Source organism: Oncorhynchus mykiss, chromosome 1, assembly GCF_013265735.2.
Source record: "Oncorhynchus mykiss isolate Arlee chromosome 1, USDA_OmykA_1.1, whole genome shotgun sequence".
Lineage (NCBI taxonomy): Eukaryota > Metazoa > Chordata > Actinopteri > Salmoniformes > Salmonidae > Oncorhynchus > Oncorhynchus mykiss.
The window spans coordinates 86,362,937-86,388,123 of record NC_048565.1 but is presented as its reverse complement, the minus strand read 5'-3'; the positions used below and the strand labels follow the sequence as shown (position 1 = coordinate 86,388,123).

Sequence of the window (25,187 nt, the reverse complement as noted above, 5' to 3'; positions counted from 1 at the left end):
AAATGCAAGAAGTTAGCTGTTTTCCAGGAACCCAAATGCAGTAGTCCGGCCCTGGTCAGGAAACCAATATGTCATTTTTTTATTTGGGTAACTATCCCTTTAAAGCCTAATGATAATCTATACCTTTAACACATTATCAACATAATTGCATTCTTGCGTATGGTAATAATTAGGCTTCACTTGGATTTTCACGTGAATCATGCATTGATGCCGTTGGAAGTTGTATGCAAGTTACGATTAAGAGTCAGACCATACTGAGTAATAAAGGTAGCAATGTTATCATACTATCATACTATAGTACAGGGGTACTCAACCTTGACCCTACGAGGTCTGGAGTCTGCTGGTTCTCTGTTATACCTGATCATTAATCACACCCACCTGTTGTCCCAGGTCTAAATCAGTCACTGACTAGAGGGGAACAATGAAATAATGCAGTGGAACTGGCTTGGAGGTCCAGAGTTGAGTTTGAGGGCTATAGTAGATATCTATGATTTGGCTCTCATGTCAATTTTTTTAACCCACAATTCTGTTCTCTCTTACCTTGCAGCTACGGCCTGCTGGGTCCGAGTGGATGTGGGAAGACCACGCTGTTGAAATGCATTCTGGGAACCCTGAAGATCTCCCGAGGGCACATCAGCGTGTTGGGGAAGCCGCCCGCATTTCCTGGACACCAGGTCCCTGGGAGGATGGTGGGGTACATGCCACAGGTAAACTGTTATCAAATCAAATCAAATGTATTTGATGTGTTGGGGAAGCCAACACAGAGAAAGGGAGACAAACAAGGGAAGCCAACACAGAGAAAGGGAGACAAACAGGGGAAGCCAACACAGAGAAAGGGAGACAAACAAGGGAAGCCAACACAGAGAAAGAGAGACAAACAGGGGAAGCCAACACAGAGAAAGGGAGACAAACAAGGGAAGCCAACACAGAGAAAGAGAGACAAACAGGGGAAGCCAACACAGAGAAAGGGAGACAAACAGGGGAAGCCAACACAGAGAAAGGGAGACAAACAAGGGAAGCCAACACAGAGAAAGGGAGACAAACAAGGGAAGCCGGGGAAAGGAGGCAGGGATTAAAGATTATTCGACCCAGGGTGCATCCAAAATGGCTCCCTATATATACACCACTATAGCCTCTAAGTAATGCACTATGTAAGGAATATCAAATCAAATCAAATGTATTTATATAGCCCTTCGAACATCAACTGATATCTCAAAGTGCTGTACAGAAACCCAGCCTGAAACCCCAAACAGCAAGCAATGCAGGTGTAGAAGCACGGTGGCTAGGAAAAACTCCCTAGAAAGGCCAAAACCTAGGAAGAAACCTAGAGAGGAACCAGGCTCTGAGGGGTGGCCAGTCCTCTTCTGGCTGTGCCGGGTGGAGATTATAACAGAACATGGCCAAGATGTTCAAATGTTCATAGATGACCAGCAGGGTCAAATAATCAGTTACTTAGGAATAGAGTCATAACCAGGGGGTGTCATCCTCCATGGTCCTTGGTTAAGGTTAGGGTTCGGGTTAGGTAAGGGTTAAGGTTGGGGTAAGGGTAAGGGTAGGGGTTAAGGTTAGGGTAAGGGGTTAGGGGTTAAGGTTAGGGTTCGGGTTAGGTAAGGGTTAAGGTTGGGGTAAGGGTAAGGGTAAGGGTTAAGGTTAGGGTGAGGGTGAGGGGTTAAGGTTAAAGGGACATTTTAAAAAAAATTGACTTGGGCCTTCTGAGTGGCGCATCGGTCTAAGGCGTCACTACAGACCCTGGTTCAGTCCTAGGCTGTGTCGTAGCTGGCCACGACCGGGAGACCCATGAGGCGGCGCACAATTGGCCCAGCATCGTCCGTGTTAGGGAAGGGTTTGGCCGGCCCGGGATGTCCTTGTCCCATCACGATCTAGCGACTCCTTGTGGCGGGCCGGGCGACATCGGTCGCCAGCTGGACGGTGTTTCCTCCGACACATTGGTGCGGCTGCCTTCCGGGTTAAGCGAGCAGCGTGTCAAAAAGCAGTGCAGCTTGGCGGGGTCGTGTTTCGGGGGACGCATGACTCTCGACCTTCGCCTCTCCCGAGTCCATACGGGAGTTGCATCGATGGGACAAGACTGTAACTACCAAATGGATATCACGAAATTGGGGAGAAAAGGGAGTTAAAAAGTACACCAATTTAATACTTATAAAAAAATGTCCACTTCATGTTCATCATCTCCAGCACCACCACAACATCAACATACAGTGCCTTGCGGAAGTATTCGGCCCCCTTGAACTTTGCGACCTTTTGCCACATTTCAGGCTTCAAACATAAAGATATAAAACTTTATTTTTTTGTGAAGAATCAACAACAAGTGGGACACAATCATGAAGTGGAACGACATTTATTGGATATTTCAAACTTTTTTAACAAATCAAAAACTGAAAAATTGGGCGTGCAAAATTATTCAGCCCCCTTAAGTTAATACTTTGTAGCGCCACCTTTTGCTGCGATTACAGTTGTAAGTCGTTTGGGATATGTCTCTATCAGTTTTGCACATCGAGAGACTGAATTTTTTTCCCATTCCTCCTTGCAAAACAGCTCGAGCTCAGTGAGGTTGGATGGAGAGCATTTGTGAACAGCAGTTTTCAGTTCTTTCCACAGATTCTCGATTGGATTCAGGTCTGGACTTTGACTTGGCCATTCTAACACCTGGATATGTTTATTTTTGAACCATTCCATTGTAGATTTTGCTTTATGTTTTGGATCATTGTCTTGTTGGAAGACAAATCTCCGTCCCAGTCTCAGGTCTTTTGCAGACTCCATTAGGTTTTCTTCCAGAATGGTCCTGTATTTGGCTCCATCCATCTTCCCATCAATTTTAACCATCTTCCCTGTCCCTGCTGAAGAAAAGCAGGCCCAAACCATGATGCTGCCACCACCATGTTGGACAGTGGGGATGGTGTGTTCAGTGTGATGAGCTGTGTTGCTTTTACGCCAAACATAACGTTTTGCATTGTTGCCAAAAAGTTCAATTTTGGTTTCATCTGACCAGAGCACCTTCTTCCACATGTTTGGTGTGTCTCCCAGGTGGCTTGTGGCAAACTTTAAACAACACTTTTTATGGATATCTTTAAGAAATGGCTTTCTTCTTGCCACTCTTCCATAAAGGCCAGATTTGTGTAATATACGACTGATTGTTGTCCTATGGACAGAGTCTCCCACCTCAGCTGAAGATCTCTGCAGTTCATCCAGAGTGATCATGGGCCTCTTGGCTGCATCTCTGATCAGTCTTCTCCTTGTATGAGCTGAAAGTTTAGAGGGACGGCCAGGTCTTGGTAGATTTGCAGTGGTCTGATACTCCTTCCATTTCAATATTATCGCTTGCACAGTGCTCCTTGGGATGTTTAAAGCTTGGGAAATCTTTTTGTATCCAAATCCGGCTTTAAACTTCTTCACAACAGTATCTCGGACCTGCCTGGTGTGTTCCTTGTTCTTCATGATGCTCTCTGAGCTTTTAACGGACCTCTGAGACTATCACAGTGCAGGTGCATTTATACGGAGACTTGATTACACACAGGTCGATTGTATTTATCATCATTAGTCATTTAGGTCAACATTGGATCATTCAGAGATCCTCACTGAACTTCTGGAGAAAGTTTGCTGCACTGAAAGTAAAGGGGCTGAATAATTTTGCACGCCCAATTTTTCAGTTTTTGATTTGTTAAAAAAGTTTGAAATATCCAATAAATGTAGTTCCACTTCATGATTGTGTCCCACTTGTTGTTGATTCTTCACAAAAAAATACAGTTTTATATCTTTATGTTTGAAGCCTGAAATGTGGCAAAAGGTCACAAAGTTCAAGGGGGCCGAATACTTTCGCAAGGCACTGTATGATAAAATGGAGTGTTTCTATGTTTTCTAGTAAAACAAATAGAGGAAGATAAGTGTTTTCAATTACATCATCGGTGTGCATCATGTGATTTTAGCCAATTATGAGGAGGCATTGCCTTGTAATTGTCTACTAATTGTCTACTTATCTTCCTCTACCTTTTTTACTGCAAATCATTGATGTTGGGGTGGTGCTGGTGATGATGAATATACATTTAAGACATTTAAGGGAAGGTTAGGGTAGGGGTTGGGGTTAAGGTTAGGGTTAGGGTTATCGTTTAGGGTTGGGGATGTCCCAAGGATCCCGGATAGCACTGACCCTTGGTACAGAAGAGGTATCGCGTGTTACTGGCCTGCTGTACTAGACTCTTAACTTTGTCTGGAAATGAGACTCTCCTTTTCACTTAAATGAAACCTGGGCATAAGCAGCACAGCTCCGCGAGAGGTTCACGCTACTCAGCGTAAAATTACCTTCTGGTTCTATTTCCAAGATTTCAACTCACAGCTCACAGCCGAACACTTGATTAACACAACACACCAAAACACAACACACCAAAACACAACGCACCAAAACACAACGCACCAAAACACAACACACCAAAACACAACACAACACACCAAAACACAACACACCAAAACACAACGCACCAAAACACAACGCACCAAAACACAACACACCAAAACACAACACAACACACCAAAACACAACACACCAAAACAAACCAAAACACAACACACCAAAACACAACACACCAAAACACAACACACCAAAACACAACACACCAAAACACAACACATACCATTAGATAACATTGTGTTTCTCCTTTAGGACCTGGCGTTGTACAATGAGTTTTCTATCAGTGACACTCTGACATTCTTCGGAAGGATCCACGGCCTGTCATCTACAGACACCCAGGCACGCATGGACTTCCTGGTGGACTTCCTGGACCTACCTCACAACAGCAGCCTGGTTGGAAAACTCAGGTAATTAGGGCTGCAAAATTCCAGTATCTTTCCCAAAGTTCCCAGGATTTCCAGAAACCTTTCCTTCAGCTTTCGGAGCATTGTTAATTCGATGCCATTTTATTTACGAGCTGGAATGAATAATACTCCATGCTAGCTCCTTTAAAAAGAAACAACGCTGCACATACACCAGGGTGGTACCACTCAATACGTGTGTTTTACGTCCCTTTGAGAAGTTGTGCACCAATATTGAGTTTTAAAAGCCTGTGATATCAAATCAAGTGTCCTTTAATATAGACCACATTCATTTTTAATGTGAATAAAGGCAAACTAATGTGCCAAAATTCTGCATTATGACATGTCCCTCCGTCAACCCTGGTGTAATGCTCTGGGTGTCGTGGGTGTGGAGTCAGACGCAGGAGACAGAGAGTGCAAGGCTGTGCTCTTTTAATGCACCAACGCACCACAGGGTGCTCACAATAATAACGGCCCCAAACACGGGGAATGAGATAGGTACAACTGAAATTTCACGACCAGGAACAAACACGTTCCTCTACATTAGAGTCGAAGGTTACAATCATTAATCCCGCACAACAACCAGGCGGGCCGGCTGTCTAATAAAGACAAACTAATCATTCACCAACAGGTGCTACCAATAAACATACAAGGAGGGGGAGAAAAGACAATCAGTGGCAGCTAATAGGCCGGTGACGACGACCGCCGAGCGCCACCCGACCGGGAAGGGAAACCACCCTCGGTCGGACTCGTGACACCTAGGAAGATGTTAACACACTTAACCCCAACATTTCTCCAAGTTTCACCATCATTGTAAAGCCCTAGTTATGTTGTTGTTTTGACAGTCATTTCAGAAGATTTTTATTTATTTATTGTTATTAGTGATTGATTTACTTCTGTCCCTCATTTTAAGGTCCACCTTGTTACGTGAACTGACCTCTTTTAATATGGTGAAACTTTTAATTTTTTTAATAATCATTGAACATCTAAAAGTCAAATCACAGAGTAAAAACAGGTGAGCTGTTTCTTCTCTTTTTATCCATGTTCTGGTGTTCTGTGGTGGGAAACGGCATGGCAACAAGACTTTGGGGTGACCATCGCTAATTGTGAATGGGAAACTATTCCCACTAATGCCCCAAAAATTATGATATTCCATTTAAAAGGATAAATAAATTACAAACTACACCTGTCCCAAAGATAAGCAGCACTTGGTACTTATGCACAGGTCTTCTGATACTGTCCTGTAGTTAATGATTTGGAGAAAGAGGTGGAAAGGACATTTTGGGCTCTCCAGCTGGTCTATAGGGGGTTTCAATCACCTTCCCCTGTGTCTAGACTATGGCTGAGTCCCAAATGGGACCATATCCCCAGTATTTTGGGGTCTCCAGTTGGTCTATAGGGGGTTTCAATCTCCTTCCCCTGTGTCTAGACTATGGCTGAGTCCCAAATGGGACCATATCCACAGTATTTTGGGCTCTCCAGCTGGTCTATAGGGGGTTTCAATCTCCTTCCTCTGTGTCTAGACTATGGCTGAGTCCCAAATGGGACCATATCCCCAGTATTTTGGGCTCTCCAGTTGGTCTATAGGGGGTTTCAATCTCCTTCCCCTGTGTCTAGACTATGGCTGAGTCCCAAACGGGACCATATCCACAGTATAGTGCACTACTTTTGACCAGTAGTGCACTATATAGGGAATAGGGTGCCGTTTGGAGTCAGTATATCTCATTTTGATCTGGAGGAAAAGTACACTACAACCAAGAGAGATAGAAAGAGAAGGAAATGGTTTCCCCCTGAGGAGGTTTATGTTTGTTTGTCACGGGCTTCTGTCATGTAAAAATGCTGTGGAGTCAGCCCGCCCTGTCTGAAACTAAGTAGGTGTTATGCAACAGACATTTGCCAAGATGTCAATGCCAAAAAGAAGGCTCCCTCACTTCCATCAAAACAACTCCTCAATGATTGCTTGTTACTCTTAGCTGTAACAGTAAGAGTACACAGCAAACTGGCCAGTATTACCTGGCGTTGATTATTCAGGGTAACATTTCTAGTGTTGATTCAGGAGTTAAATGAACACTTGGTGGTGTTAAATAACCCCAGTGTTGGTGTTAATAACCAGAGTTGATGAAATGGTCGTTCCAGTTTATTGCTTTAGGTAGTCTGATATTTTAGTCTTCCCAACTCTGGCAGTTGCAGGTGAATAAAAATTATACATTTTGGATATCCCCTGCTCTGGCTGGATATCAATAGGAATGACACATCACTTTGTAAGCCAGCATAATGTGACTTGCAGAACTTGATGTGGCCTGTAAAACCATGAGTTGTAGGCCACTGTATCAGGGTAAAATTAGGCCTTCAAAATAAGGCATTAAGAAATATGTATTGTATTGTCTTAAAGGGATACTTCAGGATTTTGGCAGAGGCCCTTTACGTTTTTATGTCTCTGTGTCCAGTATGAAGGACGTTAGAGGTAGTTTCGCGAGCGACTAGCATTAGCACAATGACTGGAATTCTATGGGAATCTACTACCATTAGCACAATGACTGGAATTCTATGGGAATCTACTAGCATTAGCACAATGACTGGAATTCTATGGGAATCTACTAGCATTAGCACAATGACTGGAATTCTATGGGAATCTACTAGCATTAGCACAATGACTGGAATTCTATGGGAATCTACTAGCATTAGCACAATGACTGGAATTCTATGGGAATCTACTAGCATTAGCACAATGACTGGAATTCTATGGGAATCTACTAGCATTAGCACAATGACTGGAATTCTATGGGAATCTACTAGCATTAGCACAATGACTGGAATTCTATGGGAATCTACTAGCATTAGCACAATGACTGGAATTCTATGGGAATCTACTAGCATTAGCACAATGACTGGAATTCTATGGGAATCTACTAGCATTAGCACAATGACTGGAATTCTATGGGAATCTACTAGCATTAGCACAATGACTGGAATTCTATGGGAATCTACTAGCATTAGCACAATGACTGGAATTCTATGGGAATCTACTAGCATTAGCACAATGACTGGAATTCTATGGGAATCTACTAGCATTAGCACAATGACTGGAATTCTATGGGAATCTACTAGCATTAGCACAATGACTGGAATTCTATGGGAATCTACTAGCATTAGCACAATGACTGGAATTCTATGGGAATCTACTAGCATTAGCACAATGACTGGAATTCTATGGGAATCTACTAGCATTAACACAATGACTGGAATTCTATGGGAATCTACTAGCATTAGCACAATGACTGGAATTCTATGGGAATCTACTAGCATTAGCACAATGACTGGAATTCTATGGGAATCTACTAGCATTGCCAAAATCCCGAAGTATCCCTTTAAATCATTTGTATTTAATGACAGCATATTCACTTAGGACGGGGATGGGCAACTGGCGGCCCATGTGGATGAACAGTTCTTCACTTCAATCAATCAATCAAATGTATTTATAAAGCCCTTCTTACATCAGCTGATATCTCAAAGTACTCTACAGAAACCCAGCCTAAAACCCCAAACAGCAAGCTATGCAGGTGTAGAAGCACGGTGGCTAGGAAAAACTCCCTAGAAAGGCCAAAACCTAGGAAGAAACCTAGAGAGGAACCAGGCTATGAGGGGTGGCCAGTCCTCTTCTGGCTGTGCCGGGTGGAGATTATAAACCTAGAGAGGAACCAGGCTATGAGGGGTGGCCAGTCCTCTTCTGGCTGTGCCGGGTGGAGATTATAAACCTAGAGAGGAACCAGGCTATGAGGGGTGGCCAGTCCTCTTCTGGCTGTGCCGGGTGGAGATTATAACAGAACATGGCCAAGATGTTCAAATGTTCATAGATGACCAGCAGGGTCAAATAATAATAATCACAGTGGTTGTAGAGGGTGCAACAGGTCAGCACCTCAGGAGTAAATGTCAGTTGGATCTTCACATCCGGTCGTTCAGAGTATCTCTACCACTCCTGCTGTCTCTAGAGAGTTGAAAACAGCAGGTCTGGGACAGGTAGCACGTCCGGTGAACAGGTCAGGGTTCCACTTGTTATGTCAGGCTCTGATTGTCACTCAATTGGCCCATGTTAGCTAACCATTTTAGATTGGGAAGTTAGTCTAGGGCCAGCTATTTAAACTTGTAGTAATCAATGGCAAAATGTGTAAAATTGCAGGAAATGGACCCGTATAGACACTGGAACAGTGTTAAACTGCTGTGTAGCTATCGCCATGGCATCAGCTCATGGGAATCTGAATAAAGATGGAAGATTACTCTTGGATAATAACTCTTAGATCTGGTATAATAACTCTTAGATCTGGTATAGTAACTCTTAGATCTGAGATAATAACTCTTAGATCTGTGTGTGTGTGTGTGTGTGTGTGTGTGTGTGTGTGTGTGTGTGTGTGTGTGTGTGTGTGTGTGTGTGTGTGTGTGTGTGTGTGTGTGTGTGTGTGTTTACAGCGGAGGGCAGAAACGGAGGGTGTCTCTAGGAGCGGCCTTACTTCAGAACCCCCAGTTATTGATTCTGGATGAACCCACAGTCGGGGTGGACCCTGTGCTGAGAGCCAAGTATGTACTGAACACACACACACACACACACACACACACACGGACACTCACATTCAACCAAAACCAAACTGAAAACCCAACTATTATATCCAACCTCATGCCTTCAAAGACCAATCTCACACCTTTGAGTGCTGATCTAGGATCAGATCCCGACTCTTATTTATTATGCTTTAAATGGCTAAACTGATCCTAGATCAGCACTCTGAGATGTTTCGTGGATAAAGAAAACCCAACCAAGTCAGTGTTTCCCAGGTAACCCAGGCAGGTCATCAGGCTAAGACTGCATCCCAGATGGCCCCCTATTCCCTATGTGGTGAACTACTTTAGACCAGGGCCCAGAGGGTGCCTTTTGGGGGCCCAGAGGATTCCTTTTGGGGGCCCAGAGGGGGCCTTTTGGGGGCCCATAGGGTGCCTTTTGGGAGCCCAGAGGATGCCTTTTGGGGGCCCAGAGGATGCCTTTTGGGGGCCCAGACGATGCCTTTTTGGGGGCCCAGAGGGTGCCTTTTGGGGGCCCATAGGTTGCCTTTTGGGTCACAGATTAAGACATCTTTATGGTGGTAATCAAATCATATCTGCACGAAGTTAGTTTATTCGTTGTGTGACGCTGAAAGGTGGTTCTCTGAACTGCACTCATGTGATGAGTAACCTTGCCTGAGACCTCAAGACCTGCGTTAGCTCCCCAAGCTAATGCCTAGGCTTTAGCTCAACGGGACACGTAGTCTTTTGGTGCGCAGATGATCACATTTGCACACTCTTTCTCTGTATCTCTACTGCTCGAGGTACAGTACAACATTGTCCCAAACAGCACCCCATGTCCTGAATAGTGCAATATTTTGGACCAGAGCCCTGGTTATAAAAGTGCACTTTATAGAGAATAGGGTGCCATTTGGGACCATAGGATGTTGCCCTTAAACTGAGTTGTGTCATGTGTCCCTGTAGGATCTGGCAGCATCTAGTAGAGATTGTGAAAACTGGAAAAGTATCAGTCGTCATCACCACTCACTACATAGAGGAGGCCAGGCAAGCCAACGTGGTAAGATACAGTCTATATACATGGTAACTACCTACTGATAGACACTACATAGAGGAGGCCAGGCAACCCAACGTGGTAAGATACAGTCTATATACATGATAACTACCTACTGATAGACACTACATAGAGGAGGCCAGGCAAGCCAACGTGGTAAGATACAGTCTATATACATGATAACTACCTACTCATAGACACTACATAGAGGAGGCCAGGCAAGCCAACGTGGTAAGATACAGTCTATATACATGGTAACTACCTACTGATAGACAACTCCCTACTGATAGACAACTCCCTACTGATAGACAGCTACCTACTGATGGACAACTCCCTACTGATAGACAGCTACCTACTGACAGACAACTACCTACTGATAGACAACCCCCTACTGATAGACAGCTACCTACTGATAGACAACTCCCTACTGATAGACAACTCCCTACTGATAGACAACTCCCTACTCTATATACGTGCATGCCATCTATACTGTCTCAATACTCTATAACAGTCTCTATACTGTCTCTATACTCTATAACATACTCTATAACAGTCTCTATACTCTATAACAGTCTCTATACTGTCTCTATGCACTATAACCATCTCTATACTCTCTCTATACTCTATAACGGTCTCTATACTGTTTCTATACTCTATAACAGTCTCTATACTGTCTCTATACTCTATAACAGTCTCTATACTGTCTCTATACTCTATAACAGTCTCTACTGTCTCTATACTCTATAACAGCCGATATACTCTCTCTATACCCTATAACGGTCTCTATACTGTCTCTATACTCTATAACGGTCTCTATACTGTCTCTATGCTCTATAACAGTCTCTATACTGTCTCTATGCACTATAACAGTCTCTATACTGTCTCTATACTCTATAACGGTCTCTATACTGTTTCTATACTATATAACAGTCTCTATACTGTCTCTATACTCTATAACAGTCTCTATACAGTCTCTATACTCTATAACAGTCTCTATACTGTCTCTATGCACTATAACAGTCTCTATACTGTCTCTATACTCTATAACGGTCTCTATACTGTTTCTATACTCTATAACAGACTCTATACTGTCTCTATACTCTATAACAGTCTCTATACTGTCTCTATACTCTATAACAGTCTCTATACTGTCTCTATACTATATAACAGGCTCTATACTGTCTCTATACTCTATAACAGACTCTATACTGTCTCTATACTCTATAACAGACTCTATACTGTCTCTATACTCTATAACAGTCTCTGTACTGTCTCTATACTCTATAACAGTCTCTATACTCTATAACAGTCTCTATACTGTCTCTATACTCTATAACAGTCTCTATACTTTCTCTATACTCTATAACAGTCTCTATACAGTCTCTATACTCTATAACAGTCTCTATACTTTCTCTATACTCTATAACCGTCTCTATACTGTCTCTATGCATTATAGCAGTCTCTATACTGTCTCTGTTCTCTATAACAGACTCTATACTGTCTCTATACTCTATAACCGTCTCTATACTGTCTCTATGCATTATAGCAGTCTCTATACTGTCTCTGTTCTCTATAACTGACTCTATACTGTCTCTATACTCTATAACAGTCTCTATACTGTCTCTATACTCTATAACAGTCTCTATACTGTCTATATGCACTATAACTGACTCTATACTGTCTCTATACTCTATAACTGACTCTATACTGTCTCTATACTCCATAACATTATCTGTACTGTCTCTATACTCTATAACAGTCTCTATACTCTCTCTATACTCTATAACAGTCTCTATACTGTCTCTATACTTTGTAACAGGCTCTATACTGTTTCTATACTCTATAACAGGCTCTATACTGTCTCTATACTCTATAACAGTCTCTGTACTGTCTCTATATTCTATAACAGTCTCTATACTCTATAACAGTCGCTATACTCTATAACAGTCTCTATACTGTCTCTATACTCTATAACAGTCTCTATACTGTCTCTATACTCTATAACAGTCTCTATACTGTCTCTATACTCTATAACAGTCTCTATACTGTCTCTATACTCTATAACAGTCTCTATACTCTATAACAGTCTCTATACTCTATAACAGTCTCTATACTCTATAACAGTCTCTATACTGTCTCTATACTCTATAACAGTCTCTATACTCTATAACAGTCTCTATACTGTCTCTATACTCTAAAACAGTCTCTATACTGTCTCTATACTCTATAACAGTCTCTATACTCTATAACAGTCTCTATACTCTATAACAGTCTCTATACTCTATAACAGTCTCTATACTGTCTCTATGCACTATAACAGTCTCTATACTGTCTCTATGCACTATAACAGTCTCTATACTGTCTCTATACTCTATAACAGTCTCTATACTGTCTCTATACTCTATAACAGTCTCTATACTGTTTCTATACTCTATAACAGTCTCTATACTGTCTCTATACTCTATAACAGTCTCTATACTGCATTTGGAATCAAATGTTTAATGTGAGGTGACAGTATGAATGACACCTTTATTTGAGGGTATTTTAATACATATCTGCTTTACCGCTGAGAAATGAAAGCACTTTATGTATCTAGTCCCCCCATTTAAAGATGTCATAAGTATTTGAACAAATTCACTAATGGTGTATTAAAGTAGTCAAACATTTAGAATTGGTCCCATATTCCTTGCACACATTGACTACATCCAGCTTGTGTCTCAAAATGTAATTTTTTAATTGAACCTTTATTTAACTAGGCAAGTCAGTTAAGAACAAATTCTTATTTACGACGGCCTATCGGGGAACAGTGGGTTAACTGCCTTGTTCAGGGGAACAGTGGGTTAACTGCCTTGTTCAGGGGAACAGTGGGTTAACTGCCTTGTTCAGGGGCAGAACGACAGATTTTTACCTTGTCAGCTCGAGGATTCAATCCAGCAACTGGGGCTACCTGTCGCCCCAAACTTTACAAACTTGTTGGATGCATTTGTGGTTTCATTTGGTTTTATTTCAGATTATGTTTTGACCAATAGGAAAGGTGACATGATGACTGGCCATGAGCCAAGCCTTGATATTTATACCATGAGCCAGAGATGTCACCTTTCACAATAAACCTGTCCTCACCTGTCACAAAAAAACCTGTCCTCACCTGTCACAATAAACCACTCCTCACCTGTCATAATAAACCTGTCCTCACCTGTCACAATAAACCTGTCCTCACCTGTCACAATAAACCTGTCCTCACCTGTCATACTAAACCTGTCCACACCTGTCACAATAAACCCGTCCTCACCTGTCACAATAAACCTGTCCTCACCTGTCATAATAAACCTGTCCTCACCTGTCATAATAAACCTGTCCTCACCTGTCACAATAAACCCGTCCTCACCTGTCACAATAAACCTGTCCTCACCTGTCATAATAAACCTGTCCTCACCTGTCATAATAAACCTGTCCTCACCTGTCATAATAAATCTGTCCTCACCTGTCATAATAAACCTGTCCTCACCTGTCATAATAAACCTGTCCTCACCTGTCATAATAAACCTGTCCTCACCTGTCACAATAAACCCATCCTCACCTGTCACAATAAACCTGTCCTCACCTGTCATAATAAACCTGTCCTCACCTGTCAAAATAAACCTGTCCTCACCTGTCATAATAAACCTGTCCTCACCTGTCATAATAAACCTGTCCTCACCTGTCAAAATAAACCTGTCCTCACCTGTCATAATAAACCTGTCCTCACCTGTCATAATAAACCTGTACTCACCTGTCATAATAAATCTGTCCTCACCTGTCATACTAAACCTGTCCTCACCTGTCATAATAAACCTGTCCTCACCTGTCATAATAAACCTGTCCTCACCTGTCATAATAAACCTGTACTCACCTGTCATAATAAATCTGTCCTCACCTGTCATAATAAATCTGTCCTCACCTGTCATACTAAACCTGTCCTCACCTGTCATAATAAACCTGTCCTCACCTGTCATAATAAACCTGTCCTCACCTGTCATAATAAACCTGTACTCACCTGTCATAATAAATCTGTCCTCACCTGTCATACTAAAACAAGTCTTACCGGTACAAATATTTTATGACTAATTCATCTTTCCTTATTCCTCGCATCCTCTCTCCTCGCCTCGTTCCTCAAAACTCCATTTGGAATGACTGCTGTTTTCTGTCTCTCCAGGTGGGTCTGATGAGGAATGGCCGAATGCTGGCAGAGGGGGAACCAGAAACCTTGATGAAACAGAACAGTGCTGTGGTGAGTAGCCAACAACAGTGTATACAATTTACTTAGAAGAATATTTTGTACATTTCACACTGTATTCAGACAGTTGGAAACAGAAGGGGGAGACAGGTGGACAGGCAAGCGGGAGTATAGTAGAAGCAGGGATTGAATGGCGGTTTATATTAGAGTATATTTAATGTGACTGATGCCAGGAGTGTTACCACTAGACAACAATGTTCTGCAGGTAGTAGCCCTACATTGACCCTATTGCCTCCTACCATCCAATCACTGCAGACTTTGGAAAATGCTTTCCTATAGCTATGTGAGACGTCTGACTGTTGATGTCTGACTGTTGATGTCTGACTGCCTTCCCAGTAATCAAAATTATATTGAAAAGACGTCTTTAAAAACATATTTTCCAGATGTTCATTTTAGGTTCTGAATGACAGGTGAAAATACATACAGTACCAGTCAAAAGTTTGGACACGCCTACTCATTCAAGGGTTTTTCTTTATTTTTACGATTTTCTACATTTTGAAGACATCACAACTATTAAATAACACTGGTACTGTATGTATTTTCATCTTTCATTCAGAACCTAAAATGAACATCTGGAAAATATGTTTTTTTTAGACGTCTTTTCAATATAATTGTGCCTACTGGGAAAGCAAGTCAACAGTCAGACATCTCCCACAGCTGTAGGAACGCTTTCTCCAGAGTCTGCAACGGGTGGATGAGTAGGTGTGGCCAAACTTTAGACCGGTACTGTATTTTCCGGATGTTGAAAAGTCGTATTATCCAGCGGTGGAATTCGGGTTCATTTTCAGTTCTAAAGGAAAGTTGATAATACGTATTATCCAGACGTTGAAAATACGTATACAATTCTGAATGAGATGAAGATACGTCATTTTGGTCATTGATTCAAACTGCACATACTGTATATTCTCAATGAAGTTTGCGTTATATCAGAATAATACTTGTTTAAATCCATTTAATATAAGAAAGAGGAGCCAAGTGAAGATTACATCATATCATATTTCTTAATGCTCCAATCTGTCAGTCACTTATGTAAGCTGTTTTAAAGGCTTTAAAACGGGCAGCAATGACGTTCAAAGTGGTCAAACAAACGGAATGAACCAACAAACCAGTTCAACTACAAGAACATTCTCAGTAACGGTTACAGAAATATTTTTTTTCTTGCTATGACTTTGAGATGTTGTTGTTTATCAGCCTTAGTTGAATGCACTGACTGGAAGTTACTCTGGACAAGAGCGTCTGCTGAATGACCAAAATGTAAAGCTTAATGTAAATTATTCTAATGCACTCCGCCCCCAAGCAAGTACACATTGGGTCAGTCTGGACCAGACCAAATCCGAACAAATCATAGACGTCTAGGCTATGTTTCACAAGTTTGAACAGCACAGTACAGTAGAGCACAGTACATTACGGTACAGAGGACAGTAGAGTTTAATTCAGAAGAGTAGATAGAGTACAATACAATACAGTTTAATTCAGTACAGTAGAGTACAATAGAATACAGTTTAATTCAGTACAGTAGAGTACAATACAATACAGTTTAATTCAGTACAGTAAAGTACAATACAATACAATTTAATTCAGTACAGTAGAGTACAATACAATACAGTTTAATTCAGTACAGTAGAGTACAATATAGTACAGTTTAATTCAGTCGAGTAGAGCACACTAGAGCACAGTAGAGTACAGTATAGTTTAATTCAGTAGAGTATTAGAGTACAGTAGAGTGCAGTACAGTACAGTTTAATTCAGTGCAGTAGAGTACAATACAGTTTAATTCAGTAGAGTAGAGTACACTAGAATACAGTAGAGTGCAGTACAGTACAGTTTAATTCAGTAGAGTACATGAGGGTAAAAAGCAGTACATTATACTATATTATACTCTACTGTACTCTACTGTACTAAACCACTTTTCATGTACTGTACTCTGCTGTGTTCTACTGTACTGTAATGTACTGTACTCTACTGTACTGTAATGTACTCTGCTGTGTTCTACTGTACTGTAATGTACTGTACTCTACTGTACTGTAATGTACTCTGCTGTGTTCTACTGTACTGTGCTGTGCTATCCAAACATGTTAGAAATAGATGTCTATGATTGGCTCAGATTTGGTCCGGTCTGAACCTGACCAAAAATGAATATCCGTGGACAGCACAAGTCCAAAAGACGCCTGCGTCGGTCCGTGCTTAGTTGGTTCTGTGTTGACCACTGATCATATAAACTTGACTGTGTTATCTGTGTGTTCAATTGACTGTGTTGTCTATCTCCTCTACTGCCCCATCCACCCACGGCAGACCCTGGAGAAAGCCTTCCTGCAGCTGTGTGAGACCTCAGACCAGGTGGGCTCCAAACACAGCACCTACCCTCAGGGTGGGGTACTAGAGAGCGGCCAATCACTCGAAAGCGGCCGGGAAGAGATTCAATTAATCCTGGGAGTCGGGTCGGGACCAGTTGAAGAGCTGCCCAAATACTCAGGTAAATGTAGGGTTGTATGGACACTACACTGTATATACTCAGGTAAATGTAGGGTTGTATGGACACTACACTGTATATACTCACGTAAATGTAGGGTTGTATGGACACTACACTGTATATACTCAGGTAAATGTAGGGTTGTATGGACACTATACTGTATATACTCAGGTAAATGTAGGGTTGTATGGACACTACACTGTATATACTCAGGTAAATGTAGGGTTGTATGGACACTACACTGTATATACTCACGTAAATGTAGGGTTGTATGGACACTACACTGTATATACTCAGGTAAATGTAGGGTTGTATGGACACTATACTGTATATACTCAGGTAAATGTAGGGTTGTATGGACACTACACTGTATATACTCAGGTAAATGTAGGGTTGTATGGACACTATACTGTATATACTCAGGTAAATGTAGGGTTGTATGGACACTATACTGTATATACTCAGGTAAATGTAGGGTTGTAATGGAGACTACACTGTATATACTCAGGTAAATGTAGGGTTGTATGGACACTATACTGTATATACTCAGGTAAATGTAGGGTTGTATGGACACTATACTGTATATACTCAGGTAAATGTAGGGTTGTATGGACACTACACTGTATATACTCAGGTAAATGTAGGGTTGTATGGACACTATACTGTATATACTCAGGTAAATGTAGGGTTGTAATGTACACTACACTGTATATACTCAGGTAAATGTAGGGTTGTATGGACACTATACTGTATATACTCAGGTAAATGTAGGGTTGTATGGACACTATACTGTATATACTCAGGTAAATGTAGGGTTGTAATGGAGACTACACTGTATATACTCAGGTAAATGTAGGGTTACAAAATTGTCTTGAATTGAATTTCCTAAGATATTTAATACTGTGTTGGGTTGGGTTTTACTATCTTTGTCGGGACCAGAAGTCCTCACAAGGATAGTAAAACAAGGACAATTCAGACAAGTGGGGACATTTTAGGCTTAGGGGTTAGGTTTAGGGTTACAATTAAGGTTAGAACTAGGGTTAGCAGTTAAGGTTAGGAGTTAGGGTTAGGTTAGGGGTTAAGGTAAGGGTTAGGTTAAGTGTTAGGGTTAGGAAAAATAGGATTTTGAATGGGAATCAATTGTTTGGTCCCCACAAGGATAGTAAAACAAACGTGTGTGTGTGTGTGTGTGTGTGTGTGTGTGTGTGTGTGTGTGTGTAGCGGACTGGAAGGTACGAGTCAGGCATGTGATGCCAAAGTGGAGGAACATCGCAGCTCTGATTATCAAGACCACGGTGCGGATGAAGAGAATGCCTGGGTGAGGAGGATGAGGATGAATTAAAGGAGTAGAATGAGCTGGAGGAAGGCAGACACGATAATGATGAAGATGATGATCCCTTAAATCTTCCAACCAAAATGTCTGGAATACCTGGGAATTCTGGGAAAGAATTCTGCAACCCCAGTCTGATTGCATTGTATCTGTCCAGGTCCCTGTTTTTCCAGTTCCTTCTGCCAGTCATGCAGATCTCTCTGATGTGTCTGTGTATCGGAGGAGACCCCAAAGGAATACAGGTGGCTGTGGTCAACAATGATACCTCCTCCAGCTCCTATAGCCAATCCCTGCTCTCCTTCCTGGACAACTCCAGCGTGCAACAGGTACTGGACCAATCGGTTTTCTCCCACACTGTCCTGCTGGTCAGACTTAGTCCACTAGATGGAGGAATAGGGTGTAACACTGTCCTGCTGGTCAGACTTAGTCCACTAGATGGAGGAATAGGGTGTAACACTGTCCTCCTGGTCAGACTTAGTCCACTAGATGGAGGAATAGGGTGTAACACTGTCCTGCTGGTCAGACTTAGTCCACTAGATGGAGGAATAGGGTGTAACACTGTCCTCCTGGTCAGACTTAGTCCACTAAATGGAGGAATAGGGTGTAACACTGTCCTCCTGGTCAGACTTAGTCCACTAGATGGAGGAATAGGGTGTAACACTGTCCTGCTGGTCAGACTTAGTCCACTAGATGGAGGAATAGGGTGTAACACTGTCCTGCTGGTCAGACTTAGTCCACTAGATGGAGGAATAGGGTGTAACACTGTCCTCCTGGTCAGACTTAGTCCACTAGATGGAGGAATAGGGTGTAACACTGTCCTGCTGGTCAGACTTAGTCCACCTGATGGAGGAATAGGGTGTAACACTGTCCTCCTGGTCAGACTTAGTCCACTAGATGGAGGAATAGGGTGTAACACTGTCCTGCTGGTCAGACTTAGTCCACTAGATGGAGGAATAGGGTGTAACACTGTCCTGCTGGTCAGACTTAGTCCACTAGATGGAGGAATAGGGTGTAACACTGTCCTCCTGGTCAGACTTAGTCCACTAGATGGAGGAATAGGGTGTAACACTGTCCTGCTGGTCAGACTTAGTCCACTAGATGGAGGAATAGGGTATAATTTTAAGACCTAGCTATTGTCACTGATGGTGTCCCCTGTCCCTCCTTGCCCTAGGTTAACCTGTCACATGCTGAGGCTTTTGCAGGGGCCTATAATGGAGAGTACTGGGCCGTCATCGGGTTTGGAAAGAATTTTACCAGCTACCTGACCAAGAGGTGAGACCTACCTCTGGATCTGTCTCTAGTCTAGTCTCATCTTCTTCCCTTGTTCTTCTGTTCTCCTCTCTTCTCTTCTGTTCTTCTCTCTTCTGTTCTGTTCTGTTATCTTCCTCTCCTCTCCTCTCCTCTCCTCTATTCTACTCTACTCTACTCTACTCTACTCTACTCTACTCTACTCTACTCTACTCTACTCTACTCTACTCTACTCTACTCTACTCTACTCTACTCTACTCTACTCTACTCTACTCTCTTCTTGCCTCTTCTATCTCTTCTCTTAAATCACTGTCCATGACTTGCAATGCTGTTGAACTTTAAGGCCACCAGTGTCAAGATTCTTCCCTACAGCGTAATGGAAACCTGTGCACCTTCCAGCTGCCAATGTGACAAAGCATTCCACTGTCTTACACACACCCACACACAGACAGATAGACAGACAGACACACACGGACAGACACACACACACACACACACAGACAGATAGACAGACAGACACACACGGACAGACACACACACACACACAGTGAGGTCAACAAGGCATCTAACGTGATGATGACTCTGTGGTGAGGAAGGGTACACCAGTATGTCTGTCTGTGACAGTGTGAGTGTGAGTGTGAGTGTGAGTGTGTGAGTGTGTGAGTGTGTGAGTGAGTGAGTGAGTGAGTGAGTGAGTGAGTGAGTGAGTGAGTGAGTGAGTGAGTGAGTGATAGCCGTGAAGTGGAAAGTCTGGTCTTGCCTGTCGATCAGGGTCACACACACCTGGGCCGACCAGGTAGCTTACTGCATGCACACACACAGTATCATGTTTGTTCTGTGGTGTGTGTTGTACTATGCAGGATGATCCAGCGGCAGGTCTCTAAGGAGGTGGTGGATGGAGGGTCGGTGCACGTCTGGTTGGACCTGACCAGTAAGCTTTCACTCTGTTGGCATGTGACAGTGTTCCAGAATGTACCTTCAAATAGAGTAGAATACAATACTGCTAGAATAGAATAGATCTGAATAGAATAGAACACTGTTAGAACATAATATAATGCCGATAGAATAGATCTGAATAGAATATAACACTGTTAGAATAGATCTGAATAGAATAGAACACTGTTAGAATATAATATAATGCCGATAGAATAGATCTGAATAGAATAGAACACTGTTAGAATAGAATGCCATAGAATAGATCTGAATAGAATAGAAAACTGTTAGAATAGAATAGATCTGAATAGAATAGAGCACTGTTAGAAAAGAATGCCAATATAATAGAATAGAATAGAATAGATCTGAATAGAATAGAACACTGTTAGAAAAGAATGCCAATAGAATAGAATAGAATATAATAGATCTAAATAGAATAGAACACTGTTAGAATATAATAAAATAGATCTGAATAGAATAGAACACTGTTAGAATAGATCTGAATAGAATAGAACACTGTTAGAATAGAATACTGATAGAATATCTCTGAATAGAATGGAACACTGTTAGAATATAATGGCGATAGAATACAGTAGATCTGAATAGAATAGACCACTGTTAGAATAGAATATATCTGAATAGAATGGAACTGTTAGAATAGAATAGAATGCCAATAGAATATATCTGAATAGAATGGAACACTGTTAGAATAGAATAGAATGCCAATAGAATAGATCTGAATAGAATTGAACACTGTTAGAATAGAATAGATCTGAATAGAATAGAAAACTGTTAGAATAGAATACTGATAGAATAGATATGAATAGAACACTGTTAGAATAGAATAGAATGCCGATAGAATAGATCTGAATAGAATAGAACACTGTTAGAATAGAATACAATGCCAATAGAATAGATCTGCATAGAATAGAACACTGTTGGAATAGAATAGAATACTGAGAGAATATAGTTGATCTGAATAGAATAGAATAGATCTGAATAGAATAGAACACTGTTAGAATAGAATAGATCTGAATAGAATAGAACACTGTTAGATTAGAATAGAATGCTGATAGAATAGATCTGAATAGAATAGAACACTGTTAGATTAGAATAGAATACTGAGAGAATATAGTTGATCTGAATAGAATAGAATAGATCTGAATAGAATAGAACACTGTTAGAATAGAATAGATCTGAATAGAATAGAACACTGTTAGATTAGAATAGAATGCCGACAGAATAGAATAGATCTGAATAGAATAGAACACTGTTAGAATAGAATAGTTCTGAATAGAATAGAACACTGTTAGAATATAATAGAATGCCAATAGAATAGCATAGATAGTTTGGCTGTGAAATTGACCTCTAGGTGTTAGTGTAACTGTTTTACAATACTGTGTGGGGGTCTTCTGAATGATGGCTCATCTCCCAAGTAATGGAAATGGATTTTGAATGCTTTTCAAAGTAAATGATTGATTAGTTTCATTCCAAATACTGTAAACGTTCAAATCATTGAAATAGATCAACCATTTTTTGATGTTAGTCAAACGTCTGGTGACATTGTTTTAACCTTTTAATATATTTTCTCCAGATCGACAGATCGCCTTAATGCTTCAGAAAAAAATGAAAGATGCCTTTGAGGTACACCAGAGTTCCCTTTTCTTTGTTTTGTCATTAGGTGACGAATGATTCTGTTTTGGAAGAGTTATTTGACTTTTGAGAGTGTTAGTGTCATTATTCATATGGCTTCTGCCTCTCTGTTCCCTCCTCAGGGTTTTATCCAGTATAAGATGAGTAGCAGGTCTTACCTGCTCTCTCTTCCTGTCAAGGTATGACAATCCCCTTAAAACCCTGGTTACGTCCCAAATGGTCCATAGGGCCGTGGTCAAAAGTAGTGTCCCTATGTAGGGAATAGGGTGTCATTTGGGAAGCAGGCCCTGTGTTGATAGTATTCTGCCATCCACATCTACTAGCCTTGCTAGTGTCTGATAGAGACAAGCTGTTGTCTTCCCAAGACCACAATGTAACCCGTGTTGTTGTATGTATACAAATGTTTGATCCATTCCTGATGAATACACAGATGTACTGTGCACTGGGGGGAAAATATTTCACTTACTATTCTTGTGTCACATTTCTCATTTTTTAACACCTTTTGCTCGCTATTTCTCTTTGTCCCGTTTCTCTTTCCAGTTTGAGGAGCCCATCTATGGCAGCATGAACTCAGACTTCACCACGTTTGTGACGCCAGGAGCCGTTCTGAGGTAGAGATTCAGTCCACGTCTGAACCTAGTCAGCTTTACTGAGACAAAGATGATAATCTGTTAAAATACTGTATGTCTTACGGTTTTCCTCCTCTTACTCTCTCCCTGTCGCTCTCTCTCTTTCTGTCTCTCTCTCCCTGTATCTCTCTCTCCTGTCTCTCTCCTGTCTTTCTCTATCTCTCTCCTGTCTCTCTCTCCCTGTCGCTCTCTCTCTTTCTCCCTCTCTATCTCTCTCCTGTCTCTCTCCCTGTCGCTCTCTCTCTTTCTCCCTCTCTATCTCTCTCCTGTCTCTCTCTCTTTCTGTCTCTCCCTGTATCTCTCTCTCTCTCTCTCTCTCTCTCGCTCCTGTCTCTCTCTCTACTCCATATAACTTCCTCATATATCCTCTTTTTTTTCTCAATTTATCCTCTTTTTCCCCTTCTCTCCTTCCCTTATTCTACCACCTCCCCCCTTCTCTCTCCCCCTTTGCCCTCATTCTACCCCCTCTCTCCTTCTCTCTCTCTCCCTCCCTTCTACCCCCTCCCCCCTTCTCCCTCATTCTACCCCCTCTCTCCTTCTCTCTCTCCCTCCCTTCTACCCCCTCCCTCCTTCTCTCTCCCTCCCTTCTCCCTCATTCTACCCCCTCCCTCCTTCTCGCTCCCCCTCATTCTCTCCCTTCCCTTCTTCTCTCTCTCCCGCACACCTTCTCTCTCTACACAGCATCACTTTCTACCTGGCAGTGGGCTTGACGGCTCTGTCCTTTGTGATAGAGAGGAAGGAGGGGCTAATGGAAAGGTGCTGGGTCTCAGGTAAGAGGTCAAAGTTCACAGAGTGGGTAACAAAATGGTACCCTATTCCCTATTTAGTGCTTACATTTTGACCTGGGCCAAGCGTCCCAAAAAGCACCTATAGAGGGCTTGCAAGGACGTCACAAATCACCTAGCAACCCCCATGTTGGAAGACCAAACTGAAGGCTGAGGAAGTCCTCCAATCATCCACTTGGCTGGCTGCGTTTTGTTACCACCGGAAACTTTGGGAAGATGTCCCATTATTTCGTTTTTTTCTAAGGACTCAGAAAACGGAGTCAGTGGGATAACCTATTCAAGTAAGTAAATATATGTTGAAAGTGATAAAAAACAATGTATTATTAACTAGCTAGCTTGCTACAGAAAGTTAGTGTGCAGGCTAACTCAAATTAGCTGCTAACGTAATGTTCGCTAGTTACCTAACTTTACATACTGTATACTGTAGCTAGCTAGGTGAATTAAATATCACCAGTTTGCTAGCTTCATATTAGCTAGTTAGTTATCTTGATGTATTTATCGTTGTAACTCAAATGCATTTGTAGCTAGTTAACTAGCTAACAGCCATGGAAGAGGGTGAAAGAATTAGCTCGCAGTTCCAGCTGTCAGAGAACAGAGAGCAGGCTACTCTAGATAGGGGAGGTACATTTGTGGAAGGACATTATGAAACTATTCTCTAGTTCCAGTCCCTAGTGAGATACTGAGGACAGAGAGATAGAGCAACATAATATTCAGGGCTGTCTAATTTGAGTATAATGCTGCCTGTTTCTTTTTGATGTCTGTCCTCAGATACAGAGTGCCGTGAAACCCTGTCTGGAGATGAAGAGGTCCCAATTAATGTCCCAAGAGAATATACCATGGATTATATATTAGTACATTTTTGTGAAGAAAAATACAGTTTAAAAGTCACACAATGTATAAACACATTACAACTGGAGCGGGCCAACTGTACTGGGTGTGCAGGCTTCTGTTCCAGCCCTGCACTAACACACCTGATTCAATGTATAAACACATTACAACTGGAGCGGGCCAACTGTACTGGGTGTGCAGGCTTCTGTTCCAGCCCTGCACTAACACACCTGATTCAATGTATAAACACATTACAACTGGAGCGGGCCAACTGTACTGGGTGTGCAGGCTTCTGTTCCAGCCCTGCACTAACACACCTGATTCAATGTATAAACACATTACAACTGGAGCGGGCCAACTGTACTGGGTGTGCAGGCTTCTGTTCCAGCCCTGCACTAACACACCTGATTCAATGTATCAAACCTAACAGAAGTCTGTTCCCCCAGTAGATCAGTGAAGTGATGTTGGACTTACACTTTGACAGTGTTGATTTTTGCAGTTAAGTGTTAATGTAACTATTAGTCTAGATGAACTAGTGCTGATGTTGATTGATCACAGATCACAATCCTGCAATAAAGAGGGGAATTTGTCTCTAATTTGTCTGTTTCTGTGTTCTAT

At 41.8% G+C, this 25,187-nt stretch overlaps 1 protein-coding gene across 1 annotated transcript in view; it reads left to right on the top strand.

The window, feature by feature from the left end:
* Positions 1–25,187, top strand: part of LOC110532855 (ABC transporter G family member 23) — a 48,485-nt gene that overhangs the window by 14,041 nt on the left and 9,257 nt on the right. The window contains exons 3-16 of the mRNA XM_036987786.1: positions 548–707; positions 4,673–4,827; positions 9,286–9,393; positions 10,333–10,426; positions 14,613–14,687; positions 16,986–17,166; positions 18,385–18,481; positions 18,651–18,819; positions 19,665–19,765; positions 20,602–20,672; positions 22,269–22,318; positions 22,450–22,506; positions 22,868–22,938; positions 23,638–23,726. Coding sequence (XP_036843681.1) covers positions 548–707; positions 4,673–4,827; positions 9,286–9,393; positions 10,333–10,426; positions 14,613–14,687; positions 16,986–17,166; positions 18,385–18,481; positions 18,651–18,819; positions 19,665–19,765; positions 20,602–20,672; positions 22,269–22,318; positions 22,450–22,506; positions 22,868–22,938; positions 23,638–23,726 — 1,478 coding nt within the window. The remainder of the gene's footprint in view (positions 1–547; positions 708–4,672; positions 4,828–9,285; positions 9,394–10,332; positions 10,427–14,612; positions 14,688–16,985; positions 17,167–18,384; positions 18,482–18,650; positions 18,820–19,664; positions 19,766–20,601; positions 20,673–22,268; positions 22,319–22,449; positions 22,507–22,867; positions 22,939–23,637; positions 23,727–25,187) is intronic.